This window comes from Monodelphis domestica, chromosome 1, assembly GCF_027887165.1.
Source record: "Monodelphis domestica isolate mMonDom1 chromosome 1, mMonDom1.pri, whole genome shotgun sequence".
Lineage (NCBI taxonomy): Eukaryota > Metazoa > Chordata > Mammalia > Didelphimorphia > Didelphidae > Monodelphis > Monodelphis domestica.
This window is the reverse complement of record NC_077227.1, coordinates 257,618,467-257,644,624: the sequence shown is the minus strand read 5'-3', so window position 1 is coordinate 257,644,624 and position 26,158 is coordinate 257,618,467. Positions and strand designations below refer to the sequence as shown.

Here is a 26,158-nt window from a genome sequence, read left to right as displayed (position 1 = left end):
AAACCTTCCCTTCTGTCTTAGAATCAATATTAAATATTGGTTACAAAGCAGAAGAGTGGTAAGAATTAAGCATTTGGGGTTAAGTGGCCTGCCCAGGATCACACAGCTAGGAAGTATCTCCTGTCTCTCTACTGAGCCACCTTGCTGACCCATTAATACAAGTTCTTGAATGTATTAGCTACTGCTGCTGCTTCTATTTTATTTCAGGACAACCACTCTCCTTTTGTTTTTGGTTTTTTGTTGGGTTTTTTTTTAAAGGGTCAGCTTTATTTTGATAGAGAACTGACAGTAAAATGAAATTAATCTGATAGTACATATAGGCCATAAATAGGTCTATCCATATGCTAAAAGGTAAAAATCTGATCCAGGTTCATAATACATTCCCAGTTGTTGGTTCAAGTATGTATCAAATGCCTGTTCATTGAATAAAGCACTGTGCTTGCTAAGCCCTGAAGAAGATGCAAAAGAAATAAATGACAAAGCGTTCCCAGCTTACCATTTAGTTGGGCAGAGGAGACATTCAGTAGAAGGCGTACTCCAAAGGTAACTCATTTCCATCAGAAATTCAGTATTGCTTTCAGGGACTCAGATACCAGGAGCTGGGCACTCATTAAGATAGATTCTTGGAGGCAGCTAGGTGGCTCAGAGGATAAAGAGCCAGGCCTAGAGACAGAAGGACTTGGGTTCAAATCTAATCTTGGATACTTCCTAGCTGTGTGATCTTGGGCAAGTCACTTAACCCCCATTGCCTTGCCCTTACTGCTCTTCTGTCTTAGATCCGATATTTAGTATCAATTCTAAATCAGAAGGTTAAAAAAATTAGCTAACTTTTTGGTGATATCATCTACTACCATCTTTGGATAAGCTCTGGAACAGGTAAAAAGTTAAGAGTTAATTCTGGTATAGGAGTCTAGGAGACAAGGTATTTGCTTGCCCAGGTATTCAGAGAGAGTTCCCAGCCTGTATTTCCAGCCCCACCAGCATGTGGAATGATAAGCTAGGACCTGCATAGATTGTCAGTTACTTTGAGGTTGGAGAAAATGAGGCCCAATCAACTGGTTCTTCCCATATCCTTTGGCTAGCAGACTCCCTCCTCCAGCTCCCTGTATCCTTATAATTAAGGTGGCCAGCTACTGAGATGAAAACCTACCTCTGCTAGCAATCTTTACTCCCCTAGCCATCCCTATGCACTTCAGTTCTTTCCCTTTGTAGTCCAAGTTCTTATCCTCCTGTTCAGGTAATCTAGTCTCACAGTTTACTATCAGTAAAGTATAGGAGAGAAAGGGGGCCAGAAGTTGGGAGAGGCCTGTTAAGAATAAGTCAGTTAATTTCTTGACCATTCCAAAAAAATGGCTAATTCAAAAGCATATATCTCTACATTTAGAAAATTAGTACTTAATGTAAAAATGCTGATTTATGAATAGAAAGTAAGTATGTAATCATTCCTACTAAAAGCTATCTTAAAATGCAACTAGCTGGTACAGTGGAGAGAGAGCCAGGCCTGGAGTTAAGAAGAATGATCTCAGTTCAGATCTGGCCTTCGACACTTACTAGCTGTGTGACCCTGAGCAAGCCACTTAACCCTGTTAGCCACAGTTTATTCTCATCTGTAAAATGAGCTGGAGAAGGAAATCGCAAACCACTATAGTATCTTTGCCAAGAAAACCCCAAATGCAGTGACAAAGAGTTGAAAATGACTAAGCAACAGCAAAAATTATGTTTTGTTCATGGTTGCTTTATTTGGTAAAAAAAAAAAATTCTACTATTTGTTTATATACATATATACACATACTATTTGGCAGAAAAGCTTGGGAGTAGAGTAAGAGAAAAGGAAAGAAACAAAACTATAATATTAGTTGATTAGGGAAAATGGGTTTCAGTCATAAACATTTAATTTCTATGGCTTTTAGGTCATCTATTACATATAAAAATATATCTTTATTTTTATTTTTATTAATTTTTTTAGAATACTTTTCTATGGTTACATGATTCATGTTTTCCCCTCTCTTCTTCCCTCCCCCTCCCAGAGCTGACAAACAATTCTACTGGTTATACATGTCTTATTACTCAAAACCTATTTCTGTACTATTCATATTTGTAATAGAGTCATCTTTTAAAAACCACAACCCCAAATCATACATTAATCTAACTGTGTGATAAATCACTTGTTTTTCTTTTGCATTTCTAATAGTTCTTTCTCTATATGGATAGCATTGCTAATAGTACCAGAGTCTATTATATTTGATTGTTCCACAATGTTTCACAAAAATATATCTTTCTTAAAAGGAGAAAGTGTTAAAAAGTATTTGCCTTTGCAAAGTTAGGAAGAAAATTAATTCCAATTATTTTGATTTATAGATCAAAGAGACAGTGATGGATGGCTTGGAAAACATGGGAGGTAAGAGGATCTGAATTTTAAAAAATAATTTAAGAGTAAGTTCTTGCTCTGAAACATAAACTTTTGCTGGCAATCCTTTTTTTCTCTGCATTGTATGTCATGTTTTTCTTTACTGGAAAATACCACTGTAGTCTAAATGAAATATGAACTTATCTAACTTCTTTCAGAGAATCGACTTACTATATAAGAGGAACATCGGTCTTTAGAGTGTTTCATTTTATGAGGTTCTTTCTTGAGTTCCTCATAAAACATATGCACAGCCTATATATTTTACAGAATGAATAGTCCTTTTCACAGTTTATGTTTCACAGATTGGAGAAAATGCTTATTATTTAATTCACATGAAAATAGAGTTTTGCTCCCATGTGCGTTGTTTTTGTAATTTTCTTCAGTCTCTTTTTCAGTGGATATATCAACATGTATGTACCCAATAGAATTTTATTTTAGAGCTGTTTTACTTTAAAAGTTTTTATTTTCTGAAGGCTTTTGTTTTTTGTTAGGAAAATATGTTTTATGTTTGTCTTATGAGAAATCCATATTTTCCATGCTATAAAAACAACTACTCTTCTGGAATGCCACATTTATACAAAAGCCCTAAGTCTTTTAAGTTAACAGATGTTAGTTTCACTTTTTCTGTAATCATTGTTATTTATATCCTTTATAAGAGATTATTTCAATCTTGTTTTCATGTAGTAACAGGACAATTTTAGTTCAGGTACTAACTAAATATGCATCTTTTCTTACCTTGATTTGGACTAATCTGTGTACTTCAAAACTTATAATCATTTAGGATATTATTCAGAATTATAAAAATACATTTTAATATGTAGATATATGTTATTTTATATTTATTTATATTTTAAAATATTTATATTTAATATATGGATATATGATGTTATGTTATGTTATGTTATGTTATGTTATGTTATGTTATGTTATGTTATGTTATGTTATGTTATGTTATGTTATGTTATGTTATGGCTCTTATAATGATTATAAAACTGGTTAGACTGTGTAGCTGACACTAATTCTTCAAGATGACTTATTTTCTCTTTTTCAGTTGCCTTCCAATCTATGATGACAGGAGGCAACATTGGGAAGCAAATAGTTCGTATTTCTGAATAGAAACCTTTGACCCTTCATTGGACTACAGGTTAATAATAACATCAATCAGATTTCTTTTTAACTTTAACAAGAGAAATTTCAAAGTCTGTTGATTTTATATGATTAATGAAACTAACTTTAATTTTGTCTTTTTATTTCATAATATGTAACATTGATGAGAATTTCTTAGAAGTTTGAATGAGTGTTATTTCTTCTAACTTAATATACCCAATATATAAACAATTATAGTGAAACAAAAGTCAAGATGACTCATTTTTCATTTCTTTTTCAGGAGTTAGTATTATGTATGATGTTTATATTCAATTTTTTGAAGCCATAGAAGATTTTAATACTACTGTTAGTGTTCTAAATAAGATAATATTTGGGAAGTTACTTAGAATCCTTTAGACATTCCTCTCAGGTAATTTTTTTATTCAGGGCTAATTATTGACTTTTAGCATCCAATGGGAACAAAGTTCTTGCTACTTTAAAACAATATTATTAAGACTTCCTGAAAAAGTCAACCTTGATAGTATTCAGATTGTTGAATTGTGTTTTGTGTTAAAGAATGTGTAAAGGAATTCTTTTCTATTTCAAGTGATAATTAATGAACATTATGGAAAATAAGAACTTGGATGCTAATTTTAATCTAACAAGAAGATAAACAATTGTTAATCTTTAAGTATTTTAATAACTGCATGAAAGTCTGATTTGAGGATAAATATGATCATTTTCTTTTTGAGCCTAATTATGCTTTGTAACAACTGCTTCTTACTAAGTGTACTTTACTCAGACCGTTAAGAAATTATGGGAGGGGAAGACAGTGTGGGAGAGATTAGGAATTGATCAACACCTCACACTCTACACCAAGATAAATTCAAAATGGGTGAATGACTTAAACATAAAGAAGGAAACCATAAGTAAATTGGGTAAACACAGAATAGTATACATGTCAGACCTTTGGGAGGGGAAAGACTTTAAAACCAAGCAAAACATAGAAAGAATCACAAAATGTAAAATAAATAATTTTGACTACATCAAATTAAAAAGTTTTTATACAAACAAAACCAATGTAACTAAAATCAGAAGGAAAACAACAAATTGGGGAAAAATCTTCATAAAAACCTCTGACAAAGGTTTAATTACTCAAATTTATAAAGAGCTAAATCAATTGTACAAAAAATCAAGCCATTCTCCAATTGATAAATGGGCAAGGGACATGGATAGGCAGTTCTCAGATAAAGAAGTCAAAACTATTAATAAGCACATGAAGAAGTGTTCTACATCTCTTATAATCAGAGAGATGCAAATCAAAACAACTCTGAGGTATCACCTCACACCAAGCAGATTGGCTAACATAACAGCTATGGAAAGTAATGAATGCTGGAGGGGATGTGGCAAAGTAGGGACATTAATTCATTGCTGGTGGAGTTGTGAACTGATCATTCATAGCTGCGCTCTTTGTGGTGGCCAAAAACTGGAAAACGAGGGGATGCCCTTCAATTGGGGAATGGCTGAACAAATTGTGGTATATGTTGGTGATGGAATACTATTGTGCTAAAAGGAATAATAAACTGGAGGAATTCCATGGAGACTAGAACAACCTCCAGGGAGTGATGCAGAGTGAGAGGAGCAGAACCAGGAGAACATTGTACACAGAGACTAATACACTGTGGTATAATCGAACGTAATGAACTTCTCCATTAGTGGCGGTGTAATGTCCCTGAACAATTTGCAGGGATCTAGGAGAAAAAACACTATCCATAAGCAGAGGACAAACTGTGGGAGTGGAAACACCGAGGAAAAGCAACTGCCTGACTACAGCGGTTGAGGGGACATGACAGAGGAGAGACTCTAAACGAACACTCTAATGCAAATATTAACAACATGGCAATGGGTTCAAATCAAGAACACATGTGATACCCAGTGGAATCACGCGTCGGCTACGGGGGGTGAGGGGAGGAAAAGAAAATGATCTTTGTCTTTAATGAATAAAGCATGGAAATGATCAAATAAAAAGAAAAGAAAAAGGAAGAAAAGCATGCTACCTAAAAAAAAAAGAAAGAAATTATGGGAGGGAGCAGCAAGGTGGTTCAGTGGATAGAGAGCCAGGCCTGAAGACAAGAGGTCCTGGGTGCACATGTGAATTCAGATATTTCCTAGCAGCATGACCCTGGACAAGTCACTTAACACATTGCCTAGCTCTCCTCTGCCTTAGAACTAATTCATAGCATTAATTCTAAGACAGAATGTAAGATTTAAAGAAAGAAAGAAATTATGGGAGCCACATGTTATTTATATTGCCATTAAAAAAGAAAAAAGATCTGACAATGCAGAATAGCCTTTTAATTTGTAGAAAATATTAAACTGCATTGAAACATAAGATGGAATGAATGGGGAAGTGATATTTGAATTAATTTTAGACTCATTTAGAATACTAATTTTCTAATATATGTCTTTGCCAGACATCTTGAGTTGAAGGGTCCTTCAAAGTGTTGAAGTGTAGGAGTGTAGGAATTATTGGATGCTTACTCTTTGATTAGTTTTGGGATATGGAACTATTTCTGTGGAAAATAGAGCTTTTATTTTTAATCTGCTAAGTTTAGGGTAAGGTTTTGGGGTTTGGCAGCAGGTCACTCAAGAACTACCTTGTGTCTTCTTTAAAAACAAATGAAATGACAGGTATTAAATATAGAGGGAGGAGCACCTAGTAGCTCGGTGGATAGAGAGCCAGGTCTATCTAGAGATGGAAGGTCCTGGGTTCAAATTTGGCTTCAGACACTTCCTAAGTGTGTGAGCCTGGGCAAGTCACTTAATGGCAGTTGCCTGGCCCTTACTGTTCTTCTGCCCTAGAACCAATTCTTAGTATCAATTTCAAGTCAGAAGGAAATGATATTTTTTTTAAAAAGGATAAAAGGAAAGCTGAAATATTTGTATTTCTTTTTCACCTTTGAAACCATAATTTGAAAAGAACCAGAGGGGCTTTTGGGAAAAGGGACAAAATCTTCAAAAGAATGTCCATAAAATATTGTAAAGCAACATCTTCAAATCCTTATGTAACACAGAAAAATCTATATCTAATCCAATTAAAATGTTTCTAATTAAAATAATTTGAGGCAAAGAGGCATGGCACTGGTTCCCCTGTTCTCTCTAGGCTCTTTCCCTAGGCTGGAGCTGGTTCACTCATCCTGCTGTTGCTCACTTCAGCAAGTTGGGGTGGTTTTCCCATGGGATGACCTTACTGCCACTGCTCATCTTTAGGGTCTTAGGAATAGCCCTGCTGATAGGGATGGGATACACTCCTATAACTTGCTTTGCTTCTCATTTATGCAAAGCAGTCAATGTGATCTAATTGACTCTTAAACATCAAATATTTACTAATCAAAAAGGCGAAAGCACACATAATTCTAATATAACATTTTCAAGAGAAAGAAAAAGCACAAATAGTCAAAATATGACAGTATATCCTTAAAATTGGGACACATTCTTTCTTCGATTCTCACAGTGTCCAGGGGAGAAAGCAGGCCCACAGAAATCTAGCAGTCAAGTCCAGAAGAGAAATTCATTGCCCAGGACCACTCATAACTCTGGTCTGCAGACTTAAACAGTCTGTATGTCAGCTGCTATGCAGGTTGCCGCTCTTCTAGACCTCTCTATTCTCATGCTAGATAAAGCTTCTGCTTTGCTACTCTTAGGCAACAAAAGCATCATTAAGCTTTTTTATTAAACAGGCCCATTACATTTCAGTGAAAAAGTAGCCCTAAGCCAACAGTTTTCAGCTTTCCAGATTTGATCCCTTAAGCCACTTTCTGGGCTCTGTGCTAAAGAGCAATTCAGATAAGCCCAGCCAGCTCTTCATTCAGCAGGATTCTTCTTTCTCTAGTCAGCTCCCAATGGCGCCTTCAGATATTGTTTGCTTTCCAGCAGTCAGAAGCTACTGTTTTTATTTTCTCATTCTCCTGCTACTGCTTTTATGCATTGGAGGTCAGTCTCTGCCTTACTTCTGTTTCTTTTTCTATTAATAGTTTATCTCTTCAGGTGGATACTGTCTTCTCGTTCTTTTATTTCTCCCTCTTTTCTCTCCTATAACCCTGCCAAAATCACTTCCCTCAAGAATAGTGTCTCATCTCTTACTTTAGTTGGGAAACCCAAGATCCACACTATTATAAATTACAACACAATAGTTCTTTTTTTGTTTTTATTTTTAAATTTATTTTTAAGTATATGTATTTAATGAATTAACTTAGAATATTTTTCCATGGTTACATGATTTGTATTCTTTCCTTCCCTCTCTCCCCCTCCCATAGCCAACAAGCAATTCAACTGGGTTTTACATGTATCAAGACCTATTTCCATATCATTAATTTTTGCAATAGAGTGATCATTTAGATCTACGTCCCCAATCATATCCCCATCGACCCATGTGATTAAGCAATTGATTTTCTTCTGTGTTTCTACTCCTACAGTTCTTCCTCTGAATGTGGATAGTGTTCTTTCTAACAGACTCCCCCAGAATTGTCCTGAATCATTGCATTGCTGCTAGTAGAGATACACAATAGTTCTGAAGTAATTTAATGGATTATATGCTAAATATTTAATAAACACCTATCTTAAACTTATAATTTTACAAGATGCAGTGGGAGTTTGTAAAATGCCACCCTTACTCAACCATGAATGAAGTACTAAACAATATTACTCTTAAAACCTCAAGATTTAAACTTTCAAGTTACCATGTAAAATAATGAATAATTTTTACATTGAATTACTAAGTCAATACAATTCCAAATGGCATGATTTCCTTTTTCCCAGTCATTTCAGTCATACCCAACTCTTTGATAACCCCACTTGGGGTTTTCTTTGCAAAAATACTGAAGTTGTTCGCCATTTCCTTCTCCAGCTTATTTTTCAGATGAGGAAAATGAGACAAAATTCCTTTTGGGCAGTTTTCATATTTGTGTTTTTGTCATCTCAGTGTCTAACAGAAGCTTCCTTGAATTTAGTAGGCTATCAATAAGTGCTTATTATTGTTGAATATAAAACTCTATATGTACTTGAGTACAAAAAAAGTCAAACATAAGATTGTTCAACCTGTTGATATTAGGTCATTGAGCTACATTGATTAAAAAGCTGTTTTCAAGACCAGTGTTTTACAATACAAATTTTTGACATGTTCAATATTTTTTTTAAACCTTCTATCTTGGAATCAACACTCTTTATTGGTTCCAACACAGAAGATCTGTAAGAATTAGGCAATGGGGGTGAAGTGACTAGCTCAGGCTCACACAGCTAGGAAGTGATTTGAACCAGAGGTCAGATTTAAACCCAGGATGTCCCATTTCTAGGTCTGGCTTTCAATCCCCTGAAACACCTAGCTGCCCTTGACATGGTCATTTCTAAATTTGTTTCCTTGACTACTTGTCAATTACAAGGGGGATTTTAATGGGGAAAGGAAGGAGGTGGAGGTGTAAGAGAGAAGATTAATAATAGACAAAGTACAAGTCTCTTTCTCTATTCTTTGTATTTGGAAGTGCTCATATTTGCTGGTGTTTGTTAAGTTCATAATTAAAATAACATTTTGTTTTTAAAAATGCATGCTGTTTCAAATCCTGTCAAAATTAAGCCAAATTTGAATTTTGTCAAGTGCAAAATTATATGGTATAAAGTTTAAAATAAACAAGAGTTCTAGAAATACCAGAGTATAGCTATAAAAACCTGTAAATAATTTATTACATAATTGTAAAGAGTGTATTCTGGCTCTGGACTCACCATTCCAGAGTCAGTCTGAAACGTCTTCCCTTCAGGATCCTAGGGGCACCTTCTTCTAATGCCATTGATTGAAGCCTCCACCAGTTGTGTTCCCCTTTCACTGTTAGCCAACAGAGACTAAGACACTCCAATTCCATTTAACTAATTAATACCATTTTGCTTTTACAAAGGGATATTTACTTTGAAGACATAATAATAACAAAAGTACAGTGTTTCCTCTCATCACTTCAGGAACACATTTTCTTCTATACCACTCATTCTCTGGGAAAGTAGTCTTAAACATAGCATAATTCTGTGTAACATTGGTCCCACCAATTTCACATCCAGATGCAGCATTCCTTCAGGGATGAGTTCTTATCCCGGCTTCTACTGGACTAGGTCTTTAGGTTGCTCACAAGGGCCACTCCCTGCACTGACTCTGGGATGGATGCAAAACTTGGCATGGTCTCTGACTCCTTTAAAAACATACATGATTGGTGCCTTCAGATTCATCTCCATCACCTTATTTAAAAAACAAATGCTAGGGGGCAGCTAGGGGGCTCAGTAGATTGAGAGCCAGCCCTAGAGACAGGAGATTCTGGGTTCAAATGTGGACACAGACACTTCCTAGCTGCATGACCCTGGGCAAGTCATTTAACCCCCCATTGCGCAACCTAACCATTCTCCTTAACCCCTTATCAGTATTGATTCTAAGACAGAAAGTAAGGGTTTGGGGGGAAAAAACAAACAAACAACAAATACTGAGAGAGAGAGAGAGAGAGAGAGAGAGAGAGAGAGAGAGAGAGAGAGAGAGAGGGAGAGAGAGGACCAAGGCCTATGAGAATGGGATCACTAAGACAGTGATGGCAAACATTTTAGAGATGGACTGCTGTGCCCCTCCCCCCACCAAGTACCAGGCATGCCTTGCCCCTTCCTTACCCTACACATGGGAGGGAAAAAGCACTCTCATTGGGCTGCTGGGCAGGGGGGTAGGTAAAGTGAGGAATTCCTCAGTGAGTGTAGAGAGGGGGAGGAGAGTGACCCAAATGTCCTGCTCCTCTCTAGCTCTGTTGCCTATGAGCCACTCACCTTAACTGCTCCCATTGACTGCTGGGCAGAGGGGTGGGGGATGTGAAAAAATGTCATCAGGGGGAATAGCTCCTCCCAAGTTACTCTGCCTTTCTAGTAATTAAGTGTGTGTGTGGTGCCTGTGTGCCATCGTTGGCACCTGTGCCATAGGTTTGCCTTCTCTGTTCTAAGAAGGAGATGGCCCAAGGACTCTACCTTTTTTTTAAAAAACACATAAAATTAATACTGAGTATCAGTTCTAAGGCAGAAGAGTACTTGCCCAGGGTCACACAGCTAGCAAGTACCCGAGGTCAAATTTGAACCCAGGACCTCTCATCTTTAGGCCTGAATCTCTTATCTACTAAATCACCAATTGCCCCTGTACCCAACCTTTAAAGCATTGTCTTTCACCGAACACTCTCAGCAAAGGAGTCAAACCAAGAGCAGAAATGCCCCTAGATAGAGAAGCCGAAGAGAACAGAATATTGTCTTTCACAGGATACTGCCAGCAAAGGAAAGAAACCAAGAACAAACATGTACCAAGATAGAAAAGCAAAGAAAATGGTCAAGGCCCTGATTAACTAGTGCTATTCCAATTCTCCAACCAGTTGAAAAGAGCTTCTGATTACCTGGATAACAGATCAGAGCAACTTGTAGAAATTCCACACATATGTCCCATAGTTCTATTATGTATTGTCATGTCTTTCCCATAAGCAGGTTCCTTAACCTCTCCAGCATGGGAAATGGCTATCAAAGGTGTTCTTTCTAGGGGAAGCTCAGTGGACTTTGTATGGATTAAATGAAGAAGAGAGGTAGACATCTAGTATGATTGAGGCATTGAATATAGATTTGAAAATAGAATATATATGATATATGTATACATTTTATATATATATATATATATATGGGAGGTTTTAGTTAGGAGGAAGTAGAAGTCCTAGAAGAATAATAGTTTTGTTTCCCACAAAGATTTTTTATAGGATTTAAAGTAGAAAAGGACCTTAGCAATCATTTACACCAACTACATTTTTATCGATGAGGAAACTCAAACCCAGAGAGATTAACATTCAAGTGGAGAGGTGCAAAGTCAGGCCACTGAGTAAAATATAGTCTTAGTGATCTCCCCATATTTTAATCTTTATCAATCTTTGGGTGATGTGCTCACTGTTCTTGGAAGGAGATGGCCCAGACTTCAAGCCAGGGTGAGGTTCCTTTAGATTAATCCCATTGCCTTTAGAGACTAGGACTATTCTCATGCCTCAAACTAATCACCTATTGACTAATCCCATCACTTGAAGTCTACCAGATAGTTCTTTAAATGGAAGACCTTTACATAAGTAGAATTTGTCCTATGTGTGCCCTTGGAGGGAGGGGACCCCCACCCAACATGGTTCAAGGACATGTGAATGTCAGACACAGACAGAAGAGGATTGGTGTCAGGGACAGACACTCTTAGTATCCAAGTAGAACAAATGAAAGACAGACACATGAAGAGCAGGACATGATGGAAGGTGGGTGGATCCAGAAAAAGGTCTCTCAGCCCAGGTCTCAGCAGCTGTGATGGTCTCTGCCTTTCTTATGCTTTCACTTGGAGGGAAGAGGGGAGCACTGAGTTGAGGGGAAAAAATGGAGAGAGACAGCACCATACTGTACGTAAAGTTAACAGGGGAATTTTGGGGGAATATGGTTTATTGTAGAATTCTTTTAAGTCAAATTTATTGTGAAATGTGAATTTAAATAAAGCTAGTATAGTCACCTAAAAACTAATCTAATCTCCCAATGATATCATAATGAGGAAGACCTGCAATGACATCCCATCTCCTCTACCAATCCAGACTATCTTACCCTTATATGTAAATTGCTCTACTGTCTATAAAAGCAGTCTAGAGCTTGAATTTGACAGTGTGGTTCCAATTCCAACCTCTTGATCCCATTCCTTGGGGTACCAATAAACATCTTTTTGTCTTCTTTCCTGAGTTTGTCTTTAATTGACTGGAGTGAGGCCTGAAACAGGACTTTTCCTTTAACAAAGATACATAGCACAGGGTTGAAAATGTGAATTCTGGTGTCAGATGTTCTTAGAGCAATTTGAAGACCTTGGACAGGAACAAGGGAAGGGTGTGGGGAGATGCTAGAGATATATGTATTCCTGCCTTTCTTCCAGTCAAATCAAGACAATCTTGTTATATTTATATCACAGTAATTTCTGTTTATTTAATTCTTGACTAGTTCATACAAATATTCCCATATTTCTCTGAATTCCTGAAATTTTTGTGGCTATATCCTTTTGTCCAGCCATTGTGCAGTTGATGGACATCCACATTTTTTTTCAGTTCTTTGCTGTGATTTGTTGAGGTAAAATTCTGTAGTTAAGAGAAACTGAGGCCTAAAAATCTTGACATAATCTATTTATTGGCAAGGCTAGCATTTCTCAATAACAGAACCAGAAAAACAAGATACACAATATTACAACATACATGCAAAGATCACCAAAAAAAAGCTGAACTTAGTATAGTCTGGGAAAACAAATAATGACATTTACCTCCTTCCTTACAGTAGAAAGGTGGGAAACTAATAAGTCAGAATTTGTACATAAAAAGGATTTATTTTAATTATTCTTAATGACTTCTATTCCTGAATCAAGGCTCAGACTCATCTCTCATTCCTTTGTTCCTAGGAAATTTAGAGAATGCCCCACCTTAGGAAATATCCCATTGTAGGCAGGGTGGAGATCTGATCCTTTTTTATCATCAAGAACTTTCTCTGACATATTTGAAAGCATTTGTCCTTGTAAATATATCATCTAGATTTGGGGGTGACCAGGTTTACAACAAGAGAAAGAGCCACTGAAAACATAGTTGAGGCAATATTTTTTAGCCAAAGTTTGTTAGCAGAAGCTAGGCTTCACAAAGCTTCCTGACATTTAATTTTTTAACATTCCCAAAGAGGGATGTGTTGCCCCCAGCTGGTGAACTTTGGCCCTTTTAAAAGTAGGGTGTGTTGGCAGTTTCCTTATTTGGGTAAAGACCAACCTCCCCTATGATGAAGCAATGAGGGAGGAGTTGAGGTCTCTAAATTCACTTCCTCTTCAAAAATATCCTCCCTTGGGGACTATCAGAGGAGGTCCAAAAGACAAACTGTCAGGTCATTTAAAGGAGGTGTCAAGCCTTACTGAGAGTCTTAGGAGGAAGAGGTTGGCAAAAGAACCATTCTCTGTTAATAAGCTTAAATGATCCCATTAATAAACATTGTTATTCTTGGGGAAATGGCCTCTTGTTCTTTATTGGTAAAAATTCTGAGTGCTACATATATGCTGTTAAATTGTTTCTATTTAATTTTTTCTTTGTTATAAAGTTCAGTTCAGTTACAGATTGGGAATGGGGTAGGTAACACTGAGAAATTATTGTGATATAAATGTAACAAGGTTGACTTCCATCTGCTGCCCAGCCTGGGTTCAATTCCACAGAACAAGATGCCCCTGCAACAGACAGTGCCTCCCTTCCAGCCCCAGGTTTTCTGCCTCCTTTTGTCCCCTGTTTTAAATTATGTTTGTCGAAGGCTGGAACTATCTTTTTATTAATTGTATCTCCAGCACTTAGCAGAGTGCCTGACACATTGTAGATGTTTCATAAATGTTTATTGAATTGGATTAATGGAAAAACAGAAAAGAGTGGTGAGTCCAAAGAGACTGAAGAAATCTCTCCGCTCTCCTACATCCACCAATTCTTCACCACTTCTCACACAGGCAAGGAATTGATCCCCCACAGTGAGGAGAGTCCCATACCAGTGGATTTCGGCTTGAGTTGACTCAAAACAAAAGGCACTACAAATAGAATTATTTTTAAAAACACAGGCACATTTTTTAAAGGCAAGCATTCTATATAGAGGCCATATTAAAACAAAACTAGTTAAATGATGGTGCAATGAAGAAAAAAATATAGGATCCCATAGAAACTAGAATAAGACTTGGTAAACATTGACTTGCTAAATAACAAGTATGTACATCTGATAAATTATCTAAATAATGAGAAAAAATAGGAACTTGTCAGTCATTTTTCAGTTGTATCTGATTCTCCATGACCCTATTTGGGGTTTTCTTGGCAAAGATGGAATGGTTTGACATTCTTCCTTTTCCAACTCATTTTGCAGATGAGAAACAAAGCAAATAGGGTTAAGTGATTTGCCCAAGGTCATACAGTTAGTGTCAGATTTGAACTCATGAAGCTGAGTCTTCTTGATTCCAAGCCCAATAATCTATCCACTGTGCCATCTAGTTACTTTTCCAGTTTTCATTTTTTTTCTTTTGTTTGATTCAGCCTTGTTAAATTTTAAGGACTGAGGATGGTAGATCCTTGGTTCACTTTGTATATTCTTGCCTGTCTGTTTTTGTTGATGTCGTTTATGTTTATAAAGTAATTACTGTAAGTCTTTGCCTCCAAATTGATATATAGTACTGATTCAAAGGCAGCAGAGCAGTAAGGGCTAGACAATTGGGGTTAAATGACTTGCCAAGAGCCACATAGTTAGGACATGTCTAAGGTCACATTTGAACCCAGGTCCTCCCATCTCTAGGTATGGCTCTCTATCCACTGAGCCATTTCACTGCCTCTATAAAAGAAATTTTAAAGCTATGAAAATGAATAAGATTTGTGGTTATGCTTATATATATTTTTGGTATGTGGCCTTGGGCAATTCACTTAACATCTCTTAGGGCTTCTGCAAAATGAGGGAGTTAATCTGGATGAACTTTCAAACTTTGTAGCTTTATCACTTTGTGATTTGTAGGAAACCATATTCACAAAGTTCTGAATTGTATATAAAAGAGAGATCTAAGGTTCATTACTGCTTTAAATATTTAATAGCTATGTAAACTCTAAGAGTCAATTTCTACCTCTGTAAAATGTGTATGAAACTACCTGATCTACCTATTTTACAAAGTTCTTGGGAAAAGAAAACAAATATATAGGAGCAGCTAGATAGAATAGGGGATAGAGTACCAGGCCTGGAGGTGGGGGAGGTCCTGGGTTCAAATGTGAACTCAGACACTTTTTAGCTGTGTAACACTGGGCAAGTCACTTAATATCAATTGCCTTGACCTTGATGTTCTTCTGCCTATCTATTCTAAAAAAAAAAGGTAAGGGTTTTTAAAAAAACTATGGAAAAAGAAGGAAATATAAAACACTTTTAAAATGCTAGTAATTATTGCTGCTAAATTAATTTATTACAATTGACTTGCAACTGAAACTTTTTATGGTATCTCATCTCATTAGTGGGAGCTTCTTCAGGATAGGAACTGTCTTGCTTTTCTTTTTGAATCCTCAGTACTTATCAGATAGTCTGTGATGCAGATAGATGGCCAGAGCACTGGACCTGGAATTGGGAAAGCCTGAATTAAAATATACACTTACTAGTTGTGTTTGGTTCAATTTCTTCATCTATAAAATGAGCTGAAGAAGGAAGAAAACCCCAAATGGGGTTAGAAAGAGTCAGACACAAGTGAAATGACTGAACAATAAGGTGATACGATAGGGATAAGAATACTATACTTGATATTAGTAAGGTTTAAATTCAAATTCTGCCTGAGATACTTATTGGCTGTGTGATATGAGGCAGATCATATAATCCCTAGAAGCCTCAGTTTCCTCATTTGTGAAAAGAGAATATATTATTAAGTTCAAATGGAAAGTTTTGCAAACCTTATAAATGATAGCTATGATCTGTATTCTTCATTGATTTTCATAGATTTTTAGCTTTCAGGCACTTTAGATGTATGGAATCCAACCTTGTTATTTTATAGATGAGGAAAATAAAAGCCCCGAGGCAAGTTAGTTGGCACAAGAACATGGGTCTTGGAGTAAAGAATACAGACTTTTGAATATTGCTTGAGATATTAGCTTTGAGACTATAGGCAAATCACTTAACTTCTGGCAACCTATTTCCTCATCCATAAAATGATAATAATATAAGCACCTACCTTTTAGGATTGTTGTGAACGAGGTCATATATGGAAAATATACTATATAAACCATTACTTTACATCTTAAAATCAATACTAAGTATTGGTTCCAAGGTAGAACAGTAAGGGCTAGGCAACTGGGATTGTCAATTGCTCAGGGTTACACATATAGGAAGTGTCAAAGTTCAAATTTGAACCCAGGACCTCCCATCTCCAGACCTGGCTTTCTATTCATTGAGCTACCCAATTAGGTAATTAGGCAATTAGGTAGCACAATGGATAGAATGCTAGAGACCTGAGTTCAAATCTAGCCCCAGCCACTTACTAGTTATACGAACCTAGGCAAGTCACTTTTCCTTGCTTGCCTTAGTTTCATCGTCTGGAAAATGAACTGGAGAAAATAGCATATCACTCCAATATCTTTGCCAAGAAAACCCCAAATGGGGGTCATGAAAAATTGGACACAACTGAATCAACTGAAGGACAACTCTTTTTTAGTTTATTGGATCATAGATTTAGAGTTGGAAGGAGCCTTAGATGGTGCAGAATTCAATTTGTTTATAAATGAGGACACCTTGAGATTAAATGGCTTGCCTAAAGTCATACAGCTGGTGTCAGAGTTAGGATTTGAACTCAGGGTTTTTTTTTTTACTTTTGAGACCTTTAACCACTACTACATTCCTCCTTCAATGGGCCAAATTAAAAAATTATTCATCTATTTATTTTTAACATTAATTTTTTAATCTTTTATTTTTTATTTTAATATTTTCCCACTCACTTGGAAAATAAAATTATATCAATTACATATGTGAAGTCACACAAGATACATTTCCATATTAGCCATATTGAAAAAAAAGGCAAGAAAAAGAAAGTGAAAAAAGCATGCTTCGGTCTGGAGGTGGATAGCATTTTTCACCGTGAGTCCTTTGGAATTGTCTTGATTGGAGAAGCCAAGTCTTTCAGGGATGATCATCGTTACAACATTACTGATACTGTATATAATGTTTTTATGTTTCTGCTTACTTCACTTTGCATCAATTCATATAAGTCTTCCCAGGCTTTCTGAAACCATCCTGCTCATCATTTCTAATAGTACAATAATATTCCATCACAATCATAGAACACAACTTGTTTAGCTTTTTCCAAATTGTTGGCTATGTTTCTTGTCAGGTCGGCAGGAGAGCAGCAGCCCTGAAGCTCTGAATTCAGGCAGTTGCTCCCTTCCCCTAACTTTGTATTCCTGACACCTGCAGCTGCCCTAAGAGTTGCTGTGCTTTCAGTACAGAGAATGGGACGATGCCCGAGGTAGAGAATAGGTAAAAAAAAAAACAAGACCTGGCAACTGATTGGGTGTAGGGGGCTAGGACCCACCCCCGCCGCCCCGCCCCCACCAATGACCCAGCCCTCTAGAGGAAAAGCTTGTCTTGGCCTCCTCCCCGTCTCCTCCCCGGCGTGGCGTGATGTTGTCCACGGGTGGGGTGGGGAGGGGTGGGGGTTGGGGGAGGCTAAAACTTCCTGTCCCGCGCTCGAACAGCTTCCGGCGGGAGCCGGAAGCCCCGCTTCTGGACAGACTCAGGGACTGGGGACGGCTGGCCGCCCGGGACAAGAAGGTGAGAGCGAGGATTGTCTCCGTCCAGCTAGGTCAGCACCGGGTGAGCGCCGCGCGGCGGGTCCCAGCTCCAGCTGAGAAAGGAGGGGCGGCTCCGTGTCTCTGGAGGGAAAGTGGGAGGGAGAGGGAAGCTGCCCCCATCCTAGACTCCTTTCCCGGGAGTTAGCCCCGCTGAGGGGTTAGGGAGGGGACCTTTAGTCCGAGGCCTCCGGGGCCGCAGCTTCAGGCCTCGGGCCTCTCCACCTGGAGGGGCCAGGAGTTCCAGAGAGCCCTGACTTGTCTGAGGTCCCCGGCAGGGTCTTTGGGGCGACACTGGCTTATTATAATCCGGCGAGCCCAGCCTCCCCTGGGCTGGGCTCCTTGTCCTAGGGCCCTAGAAAAAATGGAGGCGGATGGCCGTCCTCGCCTGGCGGAGCCTGCGTCCAGACATGTCACCCCAGGCTGCCCTCGGCCTCCTCGCCTTCGGTGGGGGTCCACGGAAGCCCGAGGGAGGGTGGGCTGGCTGCGGCCTGCCCTTGTCCGCCCATTGCGGTCATCTCGGGGGCGGGAAAGGAAGGGACAAGGTTGACTGAACATTTAACCTTCCTTCCTGTCTTTTGAACTGCGTTTCCCCATTCATTTAATTTATTCGAGAGTTTTGTTCCATCTCCAACAAGAAAAAAAGAGAAACGGTTAGTTTTTCTTTAAAAGTGGGGGAGGTAGTTTTTTCCCCTTTACCTTTCAAAGTGCTAAAAAATTTAACCCATCTTATTTTCATATTCTGGAGCTGAAAGCTAATATTGGACACTTTTAAGTTGGACATGTTTAAAGCTGAGTATTTTTGCAGGTTGGCCCTTATTTTTGATAGAGGTGGTTTTTCAAAAATCCAAATGAATAGCTCTCTCATGGTGACTTAGTGACTCTAGCATTGGATTAGCACTCCTCCAAGTCACTTAAACTTTCTGGACTTCAGTTTCTAGAGCTGTTACCTACATCAGGAATGCAAAGAATAAGAGATAATTTCTTCAGATTTAAAATATTTTGTTTGCGATTGAAAGAGACAGCGCTAGTGTAAAGAAAGGTCGATGATCTAGGACTCTGGAGAGCTAAATGTTGGCCCTGGCTTGCCTTTAACTAGATTGATGACATTTGGTAAGCAGTTGCTTAATCATTTTGTATCTTAAATTTTCTTGTCTGTAAAATATGGTGATTGATCCACCAAACAAATTGAATCTTTCTAAATTTGTTGAATTAAACCATTTGTTGGACCAAACCATTGAGGCCCCTTGTAACTCTGAAATTCAGTGATTCTGGTTTATGTTAGTATCAAGTACTCCATAATTATCATCAGTAGAATTTGCTGATCTTCTCTAGCACTACTCCATACAAAGTTTTGGAAATGATCTATTTGCCATATGTATCATGCTTCTTCCTTTTGAAAATGCTTGTTTCTGTAAAATGCACCATCATCAGTGGGATTTGTGTGCTAATCTGTTAAAATTCTGATGACATCAATCACTGTGGCCCAACAATATATAGAGAGGGCTGAAAGGAGCAAAAATACAGACTAGGCAGTAGTTAAAGAATAGTCCAAGTGGCCGGGCAAGTTACTATTATGTTATTTGGATTTTCCCCCCTTTGTGTTAGTTCTAGTAAGCACCTTGATATATATATATTAGTATGTGACTTTTAAGCATGTATTTAAATTTTATTCTTTTTGTTGATGGCCATTGTTACTTTATTAATACATACTCTCTACTAGGCATTGTGGCTACAAAAGTGAGGCAGTTCCTATCCTTAAGAAACTTATTCTTTTGGTGAGATACAACATTTTCCCTCACAAGTCAGTACAGTATATCCAAAATAAACATAACTGCACAATGATAGAAGTACCACTAACAACTAGGGTAATTTGGAGAGATCTCTTGAGGGAGTTGCATTTGAACTGAGTCTTGAAGGAAGGGGAGCAATGAGATCCAAAAGGTAGGGAGGAGGGAGAGTATCCCTCACGTAAGGCACTGCCTGTGTCAGGCCCAAGGAAGGGAATGAATATATTGTATATAAGATTGAGTAAGTAGGCCTGTTTGGTCAGAATGTAGATTGAGAAAGGTGTCAAGGTGGAAAGAGACTAGAACCAGGTAGTGAAGAGCTTTAATGCAAAAAGTGGAGCTAGCATACAATACAAAGGCAATAGAGAAAGCTACTAAAACTTCTTGAGCAGAAGAATGACTTGTTCTTTAGGTTAGACCTGTGCTTTAGGAATATCAGTTTGGCAACTATTTAGAAATTAAGAGACAAGATAGAAGAAGAGCAGTTGAGAAGCTGAAATCATCCACAAGTGGGAAGACTAGAATTCAGGCTAAGAAGAGAGAAAAGATAAAGAGAATAATAATAAAGGATAAAATCAGTAAGGCCTAGTAACTGATTTGATACACAGTAGGGAAGAAGGGGGTGGCAAGTGGAATTGGAAAGCTAAGAATGTCTCCTAGCTTGTGAACCTGGGTGATTGAAGAATGATGGTGCTCAATAGAAATATGGAAGTTAAGAGGAAAAATTAGTTTAAAGGAAAAGATAATGAGTTCTGTTTTGGACATATTGAGTTTGTGGTGATGTCTGTTGACATCTAATGTTTACAACTGGAGAAAGAAGAGGTGAAGGCTGTATATATAGATTTGGGAGTCATTGGCATAGGGAAGATAGAGAGTTGAATCCCAGGGAACTATTGAGATCACAGGGGGCATAGAGATAGAAAGGGGAGAAAGGCCCAGGACAGCCCAAAGGTATATTCACATAAAGGTGGTTACACATGATCCTGCAAAGGAGACCCCCAAAAATCCATTAGCTATAAAGAGAAACATAATAGTATTTTTACAAAAATCTAGGGAAGAAACGATTCAATAGTGTCAGATGGGGGGGCGGAGTCAAGATGGTGGCTTAGCAAGCAGCAAAAGTTCAGACCTTGTGGAAGACCCTTCCTTAACCGATATAGACTGAATGCTCCTAGGGCACTGAAATTCAAGCTGAACAACAGAATAGAAGCGGGGAACCCTCCTTCTAGACTCAAATCAAAAGGTATGCCCCCCAAAAGCCGGAATCCGAGAATACACGGGGCTAAGGGGAAGGCAGAGGGAAGGTCCCAGGACCCCTCCCCCACAACCCAGAGGGCTGAGCCCCCAGCAGCAGCGGGAACCTCTGAGTGGGCAAAGGTGCTGGTTTGGAGGGTCTACCTTGTAAGCAGCGGGGCGCCAGGCTCGAGCCTCCAGCTTGGACAGCGGGGAGGAAGCCAGGGAGAGGCTGGGGCTGGGTCCCTCCATTGGGCTCCAGTCTCACTGTTGCCTTGGGCACATCCAGACCAATCCAGTTGAACCTAATCCCATCAGAACTCCTCAGAGTTTAGGGAGGCAGGCAAAGGCACTTGCGGACACCACAGCAGAGAAGCAGCTGGAGAGAACTGGAGAGAGCCTGGGTGGCCCAGGCTTCCAGGAGTCTTCAGAGCCTCAGAGCTTCATACCACATACAGCCCAATCCAGTTGAACTCAATCCAATCAAAAGCCGCCTGAGGACAGGGAAGCTAACATTCCTCCCCTAGAGACTGTACCAAGAGATCTGACAAAGCTCAAAGAGGGGAGACTGACAGCCCCAAAACCAAAACAAAATGAGAGGAGCAAGAGCACAGCCAAATATGGGGAGCAAAGAAGGGGTAAACTTGAGCAAACAACAGAAAAAGAAGAAAGAAATTACAATAGACAGCTTCTGCCCAGGTAATGAGCAAAGAGCGAATGAAACAGAGGGGGAGGGATCAGCAAAGGAAAAATCAAATCCCAGCTAATTGGATACAGGCTTTGGAAGACTCAAAATGCAATTCAAAACACAATTAAGAGAGGCTGAAGACAACTGGGAAAAGAACTTAAAAACTAAGATAAGTCATCTGGAAACAGAAAATAGTGTCTTGAAAGCCAAAATCAACCAGCTGGGAAATGAGGCAAAGGAGATGAAAGATGAGGCAAAGCAGATGAAAGATGAGGTGAAGAAGATGAAAGGTGACCTCCAAAGGAAATCTGACCAAAAGGAAAAGGATGATCAATAGTGTCAGATGCACTGGAGAAATCAAGCATGGTGATTGATTACTGAGGGAAAAGCCTTTGAGTTTGGCAGTTAAAAGATGATTGGATAACTTTGGAGAGAGTAATTGGAGTTCCAGTTGAGTGATAAGGCCAAGAAGCCATATTGCAAGAAGTTGAGAAATGAGTGAGATTAGAGGAAGTAGAGTCAATATGTAGTCATTTGAGTGTGAAAGGGACAGTAGCTTGAGAGAATGATGAGGATATGGGTGCAAAGATCAGTCTATTGGATTCAATTGGAACCTTGATTATTTGTATCATTTTAATTGAGCAGTATGCTTAATTCATTTGACCTGGTTGTACTTTCATTTTCATTAACAATTTGGATTCTGAAGTATTTTATACCTTATTTTTATTAGGTTTTATTCAATATAACCTCAGAGGTTGATATATAATTCCATCTTCCTTTGGGTACTTCTGAAGTCCACATAGCTTCAGATTATAAATTAGTGGTAGCTAGGATTCTGATCCTTTTTTCAATTCTCTGTTATTTAATGAAAACAACATGAAATAGAATGATATTGTAGGAAAAGAATGCAGGTTTTCAAACTTTCGTTACTTACCTTTAGTTAAGAGAACAGAAAAGAGTTCTTTAGATGTTAAATGCTTCATGCCAGTGCTATTCTGTTACTTATTTGTAGAATATCAAGTATAAGGCTCTTGTTCTCTGGGTACGTTCATTGCAAAGTTTTGTAGAATCTGAAATTTTGTTTTAGTATCTAAATTCCATTGAATAATAGCAACTGTAATAGGCATTTAGTGTGTTTCATGCCCTTTTTTAAAACTGTTACTCTGTAAAGGGCCCCCCAAAATTTTCTAGTGAGTGAAATCAACACACAATTTAAGAATATACGTGAATATTGGGGTACTTTGAGCTGGTGCTTTGATCTTATATCCCTAAGTATATTGGTATAATTATTGGTCTTTGACCATACTTCCTTTATCATTATAGCTAATATAATTTTTGGGTGGATGTAAAGGTAGAAAAAAAGGACAAGGATTGGAATTGGGCCTTAGGTGGTAGGAAAGAAGTTTATAGGTTACTACCATGTCAGCAAACTATTAATAGCTGCTCTTGATGAACTAAGCATTAGTGAAAAACAACTATGTTTTCATATTAGAAAATGGAAAAGGGAGAATGTCATAAAATCAAGATTTCCTTGTTAGGAATTATGTTGCATATAAGTGATTATGATGTCTGACCAGATTCATTAGTAAATGAAGATTTTGTTATTTCCTATTCAAACAGTAGAGTTAAAAATACATTGTTATATCATTTATTGTATCAGCCATGTTGAGAAAGGGAGAGAGCATTGGGTTCCTTGCTGACAAGGGACAACTACAAATTGGCTATGCCTGCTTTAGCAGATGTTTTTTGGAGAGGTAGATGCCACAGTGAAAGGGCTGCCATATGGCTTTCTGTTATCTGAGTAACAGATGTAGTCTGTAATTTTTCTTTTCTTAAAAGTATCCATAATTGCAGGGAAAACTAAGTTAAATTAATTTTAAAAGATCTTGGGAAGTTTGGATTGAGTAATCTAGGTTACTATTCTTGCTGTTTTTATTCTTTGAGATTTAGTTCAAAATTTATTAAGCACCTGTTATGGTAGAGATGTAAAGACAAAAGTAAAACAGTTTCTAACTTTGAGGGATCTGGGTTTTACTGAGCATTAGTAGAGACAAGAAAATACAACATAATTTGAAGTGGAGGAGAACATTAAAGACTTGGGAATCTGAAAAGGTACAAAACCAGACTGCCTATTTTGAACTCTTCTGTCTGACACAATATTGGAAATAGGTGCAATAAGACAGGAAAAAGGAAAAGGTAAGCAACAAAAGTGAAGAGGTCAGAATATTATTATTAATATTACAGATGAAATGATATAAAACCCAAGTGTTTCAACCAAAAATTAATGGAAAATTAATGTGCTGGTGACATTGCCAATTATTAGAGATATTGTTGATGAGCATTGTTTGAATTTTCTTGGCAAAGATACTGGTGTGGTTTGCATTTTCTTTCTCCAATGGATTTAAGGTAAAAGAAGTTAAGTGACTTGTCCATTGTGGCATAGCTGGTAAGTGTCTGAAACTAGCTTTGAACTCAGTAAGATGAGTCTTCTTACTCCAAAAGCCCTCTATCCACTGGGCCACCTAGTTGCCTCCTAGGCAAACTGATTAAGCAACTCATCCAAAGTCATTCAGCTAGTGTTGGGCCAAATTTGAACCACAGGTCTTCCTGATTCCAGGCCCAGTGCTCTATCCTCTGAACCATCCAGCTGCCGCTATAAGAGATATACTAATGTTATATATTAAATTTGTAAGCTTAGTTGACGTGGATAACATTCATACATATGCCTGCCTTTTAAAGATTAAGTTTAAAAAGTCTCAACCATTACATACTTGAGAATTAAGTTTCACACATACTCCCAAAAATCTCAGTGCAGTCTTAAACTTATTAATTTTAACTCCAATTAATAATAATGATGATAATAACATCATTGTTAATCTGAAAAATTATGTTCATTTTTCCTTCTTTCATTTGGCCCACTCACAAACACAGAAACTGAGACTTTGGGGACACCTTTAACTTGTGCATTTGAACAAGACCCAGCTTGTAAAACTGAAATGACAAATGAAAAGTGATTGAGGGGACATTCTGGCTGGGCCAAATTAAGCAAAAATGATATTTCCAAAATTAGAGTACCTATGGTAACAGCAATCAAAATAGCATTGGATTTCTTCATAGGATTGGATAGAATCTTTAACATAATTTACACAGAAAAACTTTATAGGTAATATTTTAAGAGGTACCTGGGAAGAGTACAAAAAGCTGATGAAGAATTGCACTTCTAAAAATAAGAGATTGGTTAAATATATTATAATGTAAAACTACAATACAACTAAATCAATAAATGTGAAGAATATAAAAGTTGGAAAGATTTTTAGGAAATCATGCAAAGTGAAAAAAGCAACAGAACAGAATATACATTGTGACCATGTAAATGGAAGAGTAATAAAGAATATATTGACAAAGAAAGAAAGGTGATGGGAACTGGAGGGCGGGGTAACTGACAAATTAGAATTATTTATATCTTGTTATTAACAAATCCTTTAAAACGTGTATCATGGTTTTATTGAATAATTTTTAGTTTGTAATTTTAAAAATCACTACCCAGTGGGTCTGGTTTATAGAGGTTGATGAAAAGACATCATTATTCATTATATTATTTAAAGAATTAAATTTGTTAATTTAGGATCCAGTGTCAAGAGATCAAGGGAAATACTAGCTGTTCCTTCCCAGTGTTCCAGTTTTTGTTAGGGGAAGAGAATAGACATTTGTACTAGAAACCAAAAAATCAATTTCCATTAAAACCTAATAGAAAGAAGAGGAAAGGCTTTTTAAGATTTGGGATTTATTTCCTTAATTTGTTTAGAAGGGCTGATAATAGAAAGTAGGAATCAGGTCATGCTTAAAAACCTGAATTCTCCAAATTGACTCTAGAAAGCCATAACTGCCTGTTGATGCCAAGTAGGGACATGCCACCTGTACTGGTTGAACCATTCAGTACTTAACTTTATTTTAGTGGTCTCTATTGAAAGAGAGAACCAGGCAATATGCCAGGTAAAACAGAAAGTAAGAGTAAGGCAAAAGAGGACAGAGTAAGAGAAGAAGTAACTGAAAGGTGTGTTGTCAAGCTGGATTGTTACTTTTGTGAGTAAATTATTGATACAGGATCATTTTATGCAACAGTAGAGATAAGAGAAGAGTGGGTAAGAGAGCAAAGGTGTTGTAAAATATGTATATTTTCATAAACATTTTGTAAATTATTTTTACAGGGTAAAAAAATAAAGATTTCAGTTAGTCACCAAATATTTGAGTTTCCCTTGGATTTATATTCACCTAATAGTTTCCTTTTTCTTTTTCCTTTTTTTTTGATACTGCTAGTAATAGTCATTTAAAACTAGCGTGGATTCAGAGGCCAAATCTCTGAAAGAATTTAGCTTGTAAGAAAGTAAGAATTTAAATTAAAATTGGAGATACCATACATAACATTGGTACTCTACTCTTTCAGGGGATCAGTGTTTACTTATATCACTTCATCATCATGGTAATGGTGTGGAAAGTACTAAATAAGTTTTGGGGCTGATTTTTTAAAAAAACTTGTGATGCTTGATTT

General features: G+C 37.5%; 1 protein-coding gene across 5 annotated transcripts in view; it reads left to right on the top strand.

Annotated features, from left to right (window-relative positions):
• The window catches only part of PTGR2 (prostaglandin reductase 2), an 86,989-nt gene that overhangs the window by 60,642 nt on the left and 189 nt on the right, over positions 1–26,158 (top strand). For 3 of the 5 annotated variants that reach the window (XR_008914971.1, XM_056810691.1, XM_007472849.2), the window contains 2 exons: positions 2,359–2,398; positions 3,459–9,213. Coding sequence is in view for 4 of the 5 variants with exons in the window: in XM_056810691.1 (XP_056666669.1) it covers positions 2,359–2,398; positions 3,459–3,523 (105 nt within the window). In the remaining variant the exon portion in view is untranslated. Of the gene's footprint in view, positions 1–2,358; positions 2,399–3,458; positions 9,214–26,158 lie in introns of those variants that run through there. The other 2 variants (XM_056810690.1, XM_056810689.1) reach the window with 2 other exon arrangements.